This window comes from Drosophila subpulchrella, unplaced genomic scaffold (assembly GCF_014743375.2).
Source record: "Drosophila subpulchrella strain 33 F10 #4 breed RU33 unplaced genomic scaffold, RU_Dsub_v1.1 Primary Assembly Seq2, whole genome shotgun sequence".
Taxonomy (NCBI): domain Eukaryota; kingdom Metazoa; phylum Arthropoda; class Insecta; order Diptera; family Drosophilidae; genus Drosophila; species Drosophila subpulchrella.
In genome coordinates this window covers 11,382-22,501 of record NW_023665529.1, presented here as the reverse complement: position 1 = coordinate 22,501, position 11,120 = coordinate 11,382, and the positions used below count along the sequence as shown (strand labels likewise).

At 42.9% G+C, this 11,120-nt stretch overlaps 1 protein-coding gene across 2 annotated transcripts; it reads right to left on the bottom strand.

Annotated features, from left to right (window-relative positions):
* Positions 1 to 6,207: 6,207 nt before the first annotated feature.
* LOC119559279 (protein PAT1 homolog 2-like) lies at positions 6,208 to 10,731 on the bottom strand. 2 transcript variants are annotated; one of them, XM_037872346.1, is made up of 5 exons: positions 10,609 to 10,731; positions 9,521 to 10,424; positions 7,548 to 9,088; positions 7,197 to 7,442; positions 6,208 to 7,140 (listed from the first exon to the last, which is right to left on the bottom strand). In XM_037872346.1, the coding sequence occupies exons 1-5, from the start codon at positions 10,645 to 10,647 to the stop codon at positions 6,862 to 6,864; spliced, it is 3,009 nt and encodes a 1,002-aa protein (XP_037728274.1). In that variant the 5' UTR covers positions 10,648 to 10,731; the 3' UTR covers positions 6,208 to 6,861. The 2 variants fall into 2 exon arrangements, with proteins under 2 accessions (XP_037728274.1, XP_037728275.1); XM_037872347.1 differs by lacking the exon at positions 10,609 to 10,731 and adding an exon at positions 9,378 to 9,429 and having other exon boundaries at positions 9,521 to 9,859.
* Positions 10,732 to 11,120: the final 389 nt, after the last annotated feature.

Here is an 11,120-nt window from a genome sequence, read left to right as displayed (position 1 = left end):
CATTTGCAAAAAATTAGACTTGTAAATGCTCAATCTACTTCCATTATCTCAACTTTATGGGATGTACGATCAGGTAAGTTTGAGCTATTGATTTGGCAAATATAACATTTGATCTTGATCTTAACAAAAAAACAAATGTCGACCTAATTTCAGATGCCGAACTTTCTCCCAGTGCCGAGCAGACGCTCCAGCAGGAACCCTGGTTCGTCAGTTCCAGCTGAAATACATAATTGTCTCTCGTTTGGACGACTCGAAAACACAAAAGCAAATAGGCTCCCGTCATTACGATAATAACAGGTCGGGAACAGGGAACACAGGCCACTTGTGGAGTGGAACCGGCAACCGCCGATCTTGGCAGCAGGAATTTGATCGCGTCGTGAGCGTTAAATAAGCGAGAGTCGGGCCCCTGACTTGTGGATGGGGTCTTGGTCTTGGTATTACCTCCGGAAAGGACGGCAGGAGTTTGAATACATTATTTTCTTATGAACCAAAAGACATTCCGCAAATGCTAAACAAATAATACGACAGCAAGGAGCAACGTCCCAGAACGCGTCTTACTTAAAGACCCTCAATTATTAAGCAATTTCGTTTTTTACATAACTTCTTTCTTAGAAAACTATTAAAAAAAGCTACAATTCTAACCTTTTTAATTAGAGAAGCTTTAAAATTTGACACTTCCTCAAGATGTTGTTAATTCACATAGTATTCAATTGGAAATCATTGTGTTTTTAAAATTCATTCAATTCAAGCAGATAGTATATCAAATAACTTATTGGATTTGAGTTGGAAAGCACTACGCATTAAAAAAATAAGATCATCAATGAAGATCTCGAAAGTTTCGGCGATTGCTGATTTATAAATCTCAATCGCTTAAACATTATATCACAGATTTGATGATGGGGATACTTTAACACGTGCCTATCTGAAGAGAGTACCTTTATAAAGCTGACGTCACCTACATATAAACAAATGCACAACGCTGATTAGCATAAATATGTGTTTTGTGTGGGATGGGGTAAGGTATATGGTTTCGGTGATATAGTAGATGGTCATCTATGAAATCTTAACTCGCTCGGCTGTTTACGCGTTGGCATGTTGGGAAAGTATCGGGTTTCCGATTCGGCTTTTCTTAAAAGACGACAAAACCTGTGGAATTTGTTCCATTCAGAATGTTTTCCTAATTTGCTATCTGAAGAATTCTCGGAAGATCGGTGGTTGCTAGCGGAAACTAATCTCGAAAGGGCGGTGGATCTGAGAAAAGGTCAAAACCTCAGCTACTTCATAATAAAAATTTCCCACATTCTCGTCAGATTAAGTTAATAAGCTGTAATGGTACTTGTTCTCCTGACCTTCTGTTACGTCTAAGTGATTGTTCAGTTGACAGGGACCCACTTGGGTGGTCCCTCATCCTTGAGAACTCCTCACTCGCATTCTTGGCGAATCTGCTGCAATCCACTATCAGCAGCAGACTTCCTCTGAAAACCCCGAAGCTGACGAAATTCCTGGCAGACCTGAAAACCAGTTTAGCATCGTTCCATCATCTTCTTATCCTGTGCAATTCTTTGGGATTTGATTGCCCCTTAACGAGTTCCAGCCTTTTTTATTCATTGGTATTCCCAGTGCCGTCTCCTCTACCCTTGGTTTTGAGTTTCATAAGCTAATTTTCGAGAGTTCATTCAAAGAAGATAAATCTGAGTAGCGTGTGTCCCTTGAAGTCGGAAGAATTTGTCTGGCCTTTGAGCTTTTAAAAACCAAATCGACTTACCTGTTCATTTATATCACCGGTCTTCGTTTTGAGAAAAAGGTAGAATTTTTTAAAACTATTTACTATAAACTATTTTTTAAGTTACAATAGGTTACATATAGTATATCAGTAAGTTTTTTTCTGTTAGTTTCTTTATAATTAAACAATATGTTGTCACTAATCTTTTTAAACTTGTTACAATTTACGGTTGTTCTCTATTAATACTTAAAAAACCTAGGTTTTCTGTATAACATTTTTAAAAAGTATTTCCGGTTGCTTCCAATACTTTTGTTGATTTCTTAATTAGAAGTCAATTGTTTACTTTTGTTTATGAATACAAATTAATTTTTTTAAGACAACTTTAGAAGAATATTCTGTTAATTATTGTTTAATTATTAAGTATTTCACATGCACTTATTAAAACAAAACTTAATCCGGGGTAATAATGGCTTACCTCCTGGATATTTGGTCATTTCCCGATTTCTTTGTAACTGTTTTTAAATGGTTCCTTTTGAATGATTGTTTTGGATGGCGCGCGATTATATTCGAGAAACGCGATTGGGGCGGAAGTGTCCTGTGGCGCATTTCTAAGCCAACTAAGCGCCGGTCGTGGCCGGACTCGTCCTTTTATAGGCGAGGACTCGGCTCCGCCGGTTTGGTGCGCACTGGAGACTCCTGCGACTGCGACCACTGCGCAGGGATTCGGATATGGAAGCGGACTCGCCGGCGGCGGCGGCGGCACGGAGGATTCATTGGACAAGGCGCCGTCGCCGCCGCCGTCTGAAACTGAATCGAGCTTACGAGTCAGTCGGTCCACCTCCTTGGTCCTTCGTCCTTCGTCCTTCGCACTTCTGACTCACTGCCAGTCCCCGCCAGCCATTCATGCACCAAACTGGCACTCGTATGCAGATGTATGTCGCTGTGGACATTCGAGTTTATTGTCTTTGCCATCCTTTTTTGTGGCGGCCAACTGGGATGTTTTGGTTTTTGTTTGTTTTGGTTTTTGGCTACCGGACTCGGCGGAACTTGAGAAGGAGACGTTTATTGTTCCCAACATTTTCATGTCCATCATAATTCCAAGTACTTATACTATCTATATACTTATACTATCTATATCTTTAATTATTCTATTGTAACTAAAAAAAGTACATTCTAAGGAAAATCGAACTGTATTTTATATTATTTGGATGATAACTACATATTTGGCTTGTAAATAATTAAACATTTATAATTGTTTTAATAAATTATGGAAGAATAAATTGTTTTGTAATATATTCCCTCTAATAAATCAGAAATTAATTAGTTATCCCTAGCAATCTAGTCATGTTCATCTTGAATAATACATGTACGCATTATTAACAGTCCCCCCCACCGACAGACCAAGAAATCGTATTAAATTGAAAGAAATTGGGGACTGCAAAAAAGCACCACGAAGTAAGTACATAAATTTTTAGTTGGCGTCACTAGGCGTCTGGTCTAGTCGCACTGGTGTCTAAGCTGAAATGAAACCTATCTGCGCGCCATTTCGTTTTTCAAATGTTGGCTGCCGGCGACGGCGACGATGGCGACTGGCGGCCGAAGTTGGCCTAAACCGCACAGCGAGCCCTAGACGCAGACACTCCGATGGGAAAGTCGGCACGACCCCGTCAACCTATTGGCAGCCAGCGGAGAAATCAAGACACCGACCCTCATTAACCGGCAATTAAGTGGTTAATTCGAATGCAACGAGGTCGAACCGCAAGTCCGTTGGTATGTCAAGGCGGATCTTGTAAGTTGAGCTAAAGGAATCTTCCAGATCTTTAAAATTCGATCCTAATAGCTAAAACTAATCATATTGTTTTGACCTTAAGAAACCGAAAACTTTGAACCCCTACAAAGGCTTCAAATATTACTCATACGACCAGTTGCCCAGATTAAATATACCTTTTAAAAATGTTTTTTATTAATAATTGTATTTAAGGATACTTTATTAATTTATTAAATTTACTGTCATTAAGTGCGGGAAAATACAATAAGTAATACATATAATAAAGCTCTAAGTAATTTTCGTTGATCCCATTTTCGAGATCCAAAAACAGATTTATCAGTTTGAGCAGCTTAATATTTTATGGGTTACAACTAATTAGGGGACTTTATTAATCTCTTAACTTTGATCGACAGGATTTGATAATAGGATCAGTTATTGGTTAAAGTGTAGAAGAGATGATATCCCCGTAGAATCGAACCATCCGCGGTGTTGTCAACAAAAACAACGACCAGATAGACGCGACAATAACTCGTCATCATCGACGAGCCGGCTATTTTCGCATCTAATTGTGAGAGCAGCGGCGTTTGGCGCGCCAATTGGTGGCAACGGCAATAATAGCGGCGCCCAGTGGCGCACACTTGGCCCGTTCGCAAATCAAAGTTCTGCGTATCCGCATCCGCTGGGTCCTGCTCCTGCCCAGAACTGCGGCACTGTCTGCTCCTGGTCCTGTCGTCCTGCCTGTCGTCGTGCCATTGTCGCCGTCGCCGAAGAAGCAACGACGGGCGACTGGTCGCCGCAATCGTCTGTCTAAGTCTAGCCTTTGGTTGCACTGGGAGAAACTAAGAGAGTTTGGGCAAGAACCTTTAAAAAAAAAAAACAGCTTCATATATTCATAAAAAAAATCTTGAGATACTGGCTACCCTGTATCAAAATATGTTGCCTACTTAGTGGATGTGAGAGAGTACCTCCTTTTGAAGGAATCAAATGTACTTAGAATATTATATTATATTCTGTTCATGACAAAAAAAGGTGTTTATCTGCTTTATATGTATAGAAATCCCACCGATTTTAATATAAATTGGTTAGAATTATTAGCTCTTTAAGTTTCAAGGTAACTTTCTTCCGAAAACTACTGTTCCTCGTAAACGGTTTCGGAAGAAAAGTACCTTGAAAGGTAGATTTAGAAATTTTTCCTAGACAAAAAATATTTATTTCAAGGTAGTTTTCTACCGAAAATTTTTGCTTGAAACTTCAAGAGCAAAATTGCCAAACCTATGTTTTACGTTGATCCTAACCTTTTTTGTCTAGACAAAAATTCTAAATAAACCTAAAATATTTGTCCATGACTTTTGATTATTTAAGATGCCATTTTATAATATTTTTAAAAAACATCCAAAATAATTTTACTTATTTGAGAGATGTTAAGTATTTGATTTCCCCCAAATATTATAATATTCTGTTCGCATTCTCAAAGCGATACCTCCACTTTGGAACCACTTTATCTCCGAGTGTACCGCATGCTAGCTGCTCCATGTGGGGTGGGTATGGGTGCGTGGGCTTCGCCTCGCATCCCTTCGCGCTGGGCGGACGCGGACTGCGACTGCTGCCGACAAGTTGTCGTCTTGGTGACCGTCGCCAGTGGTTGGCGTCGCCGACTCAGAAATTTGCAACAATTCCCGAGCGCGCCGCCGCTACTTGTTACGCACTTTGGCGCCTCCGCACAACAAAATGTCCCTTACGGACAGGCAACTGCCGACTCTCCGACGCTTGATTCTGCGCCAAAAACAAAACACAGACAGACACAAAACACGGTCTCCATTGATGTCGATGCGATGGCCCCCACTCTAAGCATAATTGTTTATAGAAATGAAATTCTAATCATAATTGGTACAATAAAAAGAAAAATAATCATTCCCAATAGGATTGCACAAAATAAGGAAAATCATTCCATTTTAAATGTATAAAAGGTTCACTAATTTTCTTAAAGTCTTCTATTGCTTAATCTTAGGTTTAAAAAAAAAGGTTTAGCCCCAGTAAGTACAGGCGATGTGGTTTCGGTGTGTTCTGTGAAATGGTATGTTTTATTTATTATACTCCTTGAAATTATTTCAATTTTAAAAGTTTGTTTTTCAATCTGCGAACATATGTAAGTTCAATTTCTGAAGTGTTTGCTTGGTGGTAGATACAAATTAAACTACAATAATTATTGTATATGCGTTTACATTCTTAAACAGCTATCGTATTTTGACTGTTCTTTGCTAAAAAGCATAGTTTTTTAAAGTGTATGCAAAACTCTCGCAATTGAGTCGAATTTCCCTTAGATACAGAACATGAATTTCAATAAAAAATGACTTAAAAACAACATTGAAATGATAGTGTCGATTAAATTAAAAAACGAGATAAAATTAAAATGCTCCACAACGGATTCTTACAACAAATATCTCTCCGTTGTGTTACAGAAGTAAAATGAAAATTGCGGTTTTTTCTAATTTCAAGTGTTGTGTTTGTGTGTGTTAAACTAATTCTTTCCGACCGTCGGATTTTCGTTAAAGTTTAAAAGTCAAAATGTATCACAATTTTGATCATTTTGTTATAATAAACACGCTTCCGGCTGCACCTTTTACAGTGCTAATTATTTAGTACACATTTATGCTGAATGTCTCGATTATCTTTAGTGGGTCTTGCACAAATTTGATTCAATGAAACCCAAAATGTATTATAGTAAAAATTGTATATTACCGATATTTACAAATACCAAACAACAAATGGATATTTATAGTTGCACGTTTAAATGAGTATGCATGTGTCGCGCATATATATCGGTGCTTAAAATTTTTAAACGTAGTTATTATATTCCCTTCTTAATGCGGGTTATAGTGAAAGCCCAGTTGTTCGATGACAAAAACAATAAAATTACCAGAATGTTAATTTACATATTACAGGGTGGATTATTCTTTATAAATCTCTACAGAAAATGCCGGAAAAGTACTCCTTATCAATACAAAATGATATAAGTATGTACAATGAGCAAAACCTACCACTTGATATTTTATTTATAAAACATGCCTCTCTCTACCTTTCTTGTACAGTGCACAAAATTTTGGATAAAAGAACGTTTCTAACAAACTATTATCAAAATTTATTGATGGTTGAGTACTTTCTCAATTTCAGTGTGAGATTTGTTTACCCTGTAGCAATAGTTTTTGTGTAGTATGCGTAAAAATAAACACGGTCGTACATATGTAAGTATTGGATACATAATTCATACCAACATATGCGTAATTGAGTAAAGCAATGTGAACTCGGCTACATAATTTCACAATTATTTGAAACGCCTCAATCGAAGGAAAAGAAAATCTTGCAAAGCAACCTAATCAATTTGATGCCTGGCTTCGGTGATTAATGCTAAGAGGGCATCGAGCTTAAGATCTTTAAATCGTTCGAAGTGGTTCATAAGCGGCTGAATCGCATCCGACTCGATGGCGGCCGAGATGGTCTGGTTCTGAATAGTGCGGTTTAGGCAGGATGCGACCTGTGCCAGAAACTCCCGCCATTTTTGCCTGTTCTCCTCGCTGAAAGTTGATTCACTTCCGGAAACGTATATTTCTTCGGCACGAAGTATAAGGGCAACCAGCGAAAGGATTCCAAACTGAAAATGTAATGGTTATTGGACCAGTCTATAACTAGGTAATGAGGTTAACATACGCGACTGCAAAAGATTCCAGTCAGTTTCTTGTCGTTCTGCGTAATGCCGGCTGATATGCTCACTAGGATCTCAAAAGTGGCCTTGTTAATGTGCTTCTTGAACTCTGGGTAGAGTGCGTACAAGATTCCTTCAACGTCGTCTTTGTCCTTTTTCACCACTGTCTGCAGGGAACAGAAGACACCGCTCCACACGACCCATCGAATGTTTTGATTCGCAATGAAGGGCATAATGCGGCGCAGAAGTATCTGAAAGGGTTATAATCGGACATATAACATTTTTAATAATAATCAATCTTGAATACATTTATCTTTTCGAAACCTCCTTTAAAATACCATAAGAGACAAACTCACCTTTCCCTTGCGCACATGCATCATAGACACCACCTTGTCAAATGCCAGACCTGCCCTCAACTTGTTGACCAGCGCAGCGTTCGTCTCTACCTCATAGTTGAACTTGTTCTTCAGATGCGGATTCATGGTCTGTGGATTGGCGGCTTCGGCCGCCCGCTCTTCGGGCGTTTTGTTGGCCATTTCCAGCTGCTCAAGGGCTGCGATGCGCTCGGCCTCCTTCTTCTTTTTTAGCTCTATGGTGGCCATCACCTCGGGGCTTTCCAAATCCTCCAACTTCAGCAGATAGCGATACAGCGTCTCGATCAGTAGCAGAATGTGACGCGACTTGCGCATGCTGCTGGGATTAACATCATGGCTCGCTGAGGGTGGCAGCGGAGTCGAGCTCGTGGAGGAAGAAGTTGCGTTCCCGTCTGCACCGGCAGTCGATTCACTGCTCATAATGTCGGCATCGATGATTTTCCGCGGCGCTGTCACACTGCCGTACTGCAGTTTTCCCAGGGAGTTCTCGAACTTCAGCGGCGAGAATATATAGCCCGTCAGATTGTTGTTGTTGCCACCTGACCCATTGTTCGTGCTGCCTGCCGTGCTGTTTGCGTTTTCTGAGTTGCGACGCTCGCGACCGTGTCCATTGCGAGTGCCATTCTTGTTGCCCAGCTGCACTAGAATGAGCTGCGCATGGCCACGCGGCTGGGTGAGCGGATGGTTCAGCTGGTTGTCCTTGTGCGCCTGGCTGTTCCGCATCTGCCCGTTCTGCTGGGCCTTGCGCTCCCTGAACACCGTGTAGTAGTAGTCGTCGATATACGGCGTGTCTGTGTTCAGCTGGGATAGCTGTATTCCGATTAGCCAGTGTTTGTCACGAGTGCTCATGAGGTTGGCGTACTCATCGTACTCCTCCAGAGGATAGTTCCCTGTACCATCCGGTCGTCGTCCCATTTGCTGCTGCTGCATCTGCGTCTTCTGGCGATCGCTGGCCACGGATCCGGCCCGGCTCTGCTGCATTTGGCGCACCACGGCCGCCTGCTGGAGCAGAGGATGGTTCTGCTGGATCTCCTGCACCAGTCGCATGTTGAACATGTTGTACATGGAGTTCGGTGGCTGCTGACCTAGTAAACTGGTGGCCGCTTGCAGCGGATGCGGCGGCATTCGCGGTGGCTGCATCTGGTGCGGATGGGGTGGCTGCATAAAGGCTGCCGGATGCAGGCCAGCCGCGCGCATCGCATTGAAGCTTGGGTGCATGGCAAAGTTGTTCAGGGCCGTGGGCAGGGCGTGCGGATTGGGTAATGGTCGCTGGTTGCCGCCGGGTAGTGGAAAGTTCGGCGGCATGTGCTGCGGCATGAGCGGATGCTGCGGCATTTGCGGTATATTCCCGGGCAGACCAGGCGGGTAAATGAACCCTGGTGGCACTCGGTTGCCTCCCATGCCGTTCAGTTGTTGCTGCGACGGCGGTGTGGGCAGTAGCTCGGGCAGTGGATGGGGACCGGGAAAACCCAAATTTGGCCTGGGTGGAGAGGTCTGCGGCGTTCCCATGAAGCCAGGGGGTGCTGTAATTAGGGGTTTAAAAGTGTCAAATCTTGATGTCATAGAAATCCGTTTTACGTGGCTTTTAAACTTCTTATCTTATATTAATGCACTTGGTGAAATTCATTTTCATAAAGCTGATTAGATACTTGACTTCGAAATAATGCAATCCGTTTTATCAATTTCTTTAACTCACTTCAACTGTTGGGACTTAATATAATCTCAGAATGGCCTTAGAAATTGTAGATACCTTTCTTGCATCATTGTCATTTATTATAAGCTATATCTTTGTTGCAAATTTTTTCAACTGACCACTGACTGATTCTTGTGCTCCAATTCGATTTTTTCTTGGTTTAATAAAAAGCTGCTAGGAAAAATTATTAGGTAGTATATTTATCTTTAAAAAAAACATTCAAAAGAGAGAACCGGCATCGAAAAAATGGATTTTTGCTCACCCTTGTGCTGCGCTTGTTGGGGCGGCTGCTGCTGCGACTGTTGTTTCTGCTGCTGCAGTTGGAGTTGCTGCAGTTGCTGCTGCTGCAACTGCTGCTGCTGCAACTGCTGTTGCTGCAACTGCTGTTGCTGCAACTGCTGTTGCTGCAACATGGTCGGCGTGGCGACCTGCTGCCTATTGCCCAGGCTGAAGTCATCGAACATCTTGCGCTCCGCCTGCTGCTGATTTTGCTGTTGCTGCTGTTTGGGCATGGATTGCTGGATGATCATATTGCGTTCTATGTCCTCGAGGGTCGTGATCTTGGGGAAACCCTGTGGAGGCAGTGGGAAGTTGGCATTCGCCTCCGTCGGAGGTTTCATTTGTTGGAGCTGCGGCGGCAGATGATGTTGTGGTTGTTGATGTTGCTGCTGCTGCTGCGGCTTGAAGGCGCTGCGCATGGGCTCCCGGAACAAATGCTGGTTGTTGGGAAACGGCTGCGAGCCCCAGACGCCCGAGTCCAGGTTAATCCGATTGCTTAGGCCACTGGCCTCGCTGTCGGCGGTAAACGTGGAGAGGTCCACGTCGTCCAACTTCATCGAGGAGAGGTTCAGCTCCAGATCCGAGTCGCCGATGTGCCGCGACTGCCGGAAGGGGGCATTGAAGGGGGCCGGAGTGGAGCCGCTGGACGAGGGCGCCGAGGATAGCGGATTGGGGTGCCGCAGGAAGGCGCCGTTGCCGTGATCGGCGAAATCCGCACTCCCGCTGGACTCGGCTGGCCGTTTGCGCATCCTTTCGCCATTCCCGCCCAGCCGCACCATCGTCTCGTGGGCCTCCTCCCAGTCGCCATTTATCGCCGATCCGAAGGTCTCGTCATTGAGGGCATCGTATTCCGCCTCGGCGATGCGTCCGTCGCCACCTTCATCGTCCTGGGGAAACATTTAAGGCAGGTAAATTAGAAATCCGTACATTTTACTGCCCCCGGTGGCCTTCGATGCCCCCTTCTATGCCTTTGCCGAGTGAAAAGTTTAAGTGTGCGTCGTTCATCGGCCGTTCCCCTGATGGCCCCGCTTTCCCCAATTTCCCCGACGCATTACCAGGATCACTGCTTACCGGTAGATTTGTGTCAAAGCCGAAAAACGAGTCATCCATGGCGATAAATCTATTGCTTTACAAAAAATTATCATGACTTGTCAGTGACAAGTTGTCACCTCACTAGAGGTGGAGAAACATCGATGTCAGATGTTTTCAAAACATCGGTAAAATCGATGTTTTACCACCTCTACTCCTGAAATCGAAGAGGAAGACGAGCTAACTATCGGCGTATTAACAGGGCCCCTGGTACAGTACATACGCTGTCAAACCACCTTGTATCTTGTCATTGCGATCAACAACCAAATCATCTGTCAGATGATTTAAAATGACAAAAATAGGACCTCCTTAAATCGATAATAACAATAAAAAGCAGTGTTAGAGGTTCATCGTTGCTGCGATGTTTTTAAATTTGTTATCACCTCACAATGTGACCAGAGCGGCTAGGGTGGTCGATAAGTGTTATCGATAGTTACTCCATCCATATATTCGTGTACCGGCGGGATTTCTAATGTAATAAAATAAATAAATTA

What these genes read in the sequence shown, in the direction of transcription:
- LOC119559279 (XM_037872346.1), bottom strand. Translation starts at nt 10,647, where the DNA reads ATGGATGACTCGTTTTTCGGCTTTGACACAAATCTACCG. An exon ending in TGCATGTGCGCAAGGGAAAG is followed by an intron (nt 7,443 to 7,547) that starts GTGAGTTTGTCT and finishes TAACCCTTTCAG; the next exon opens with ATACTTCTGCGCCGCATTAT. An exon ending in CTGGAATCTTTTGCAGTCGC is followed by an intron (nt 7,141 to 7,196) that starts GTATGTTAACCT and finishes TTACATTTTCAG; the next exon opens with TTTGGAATCCTTTCGCTGGT.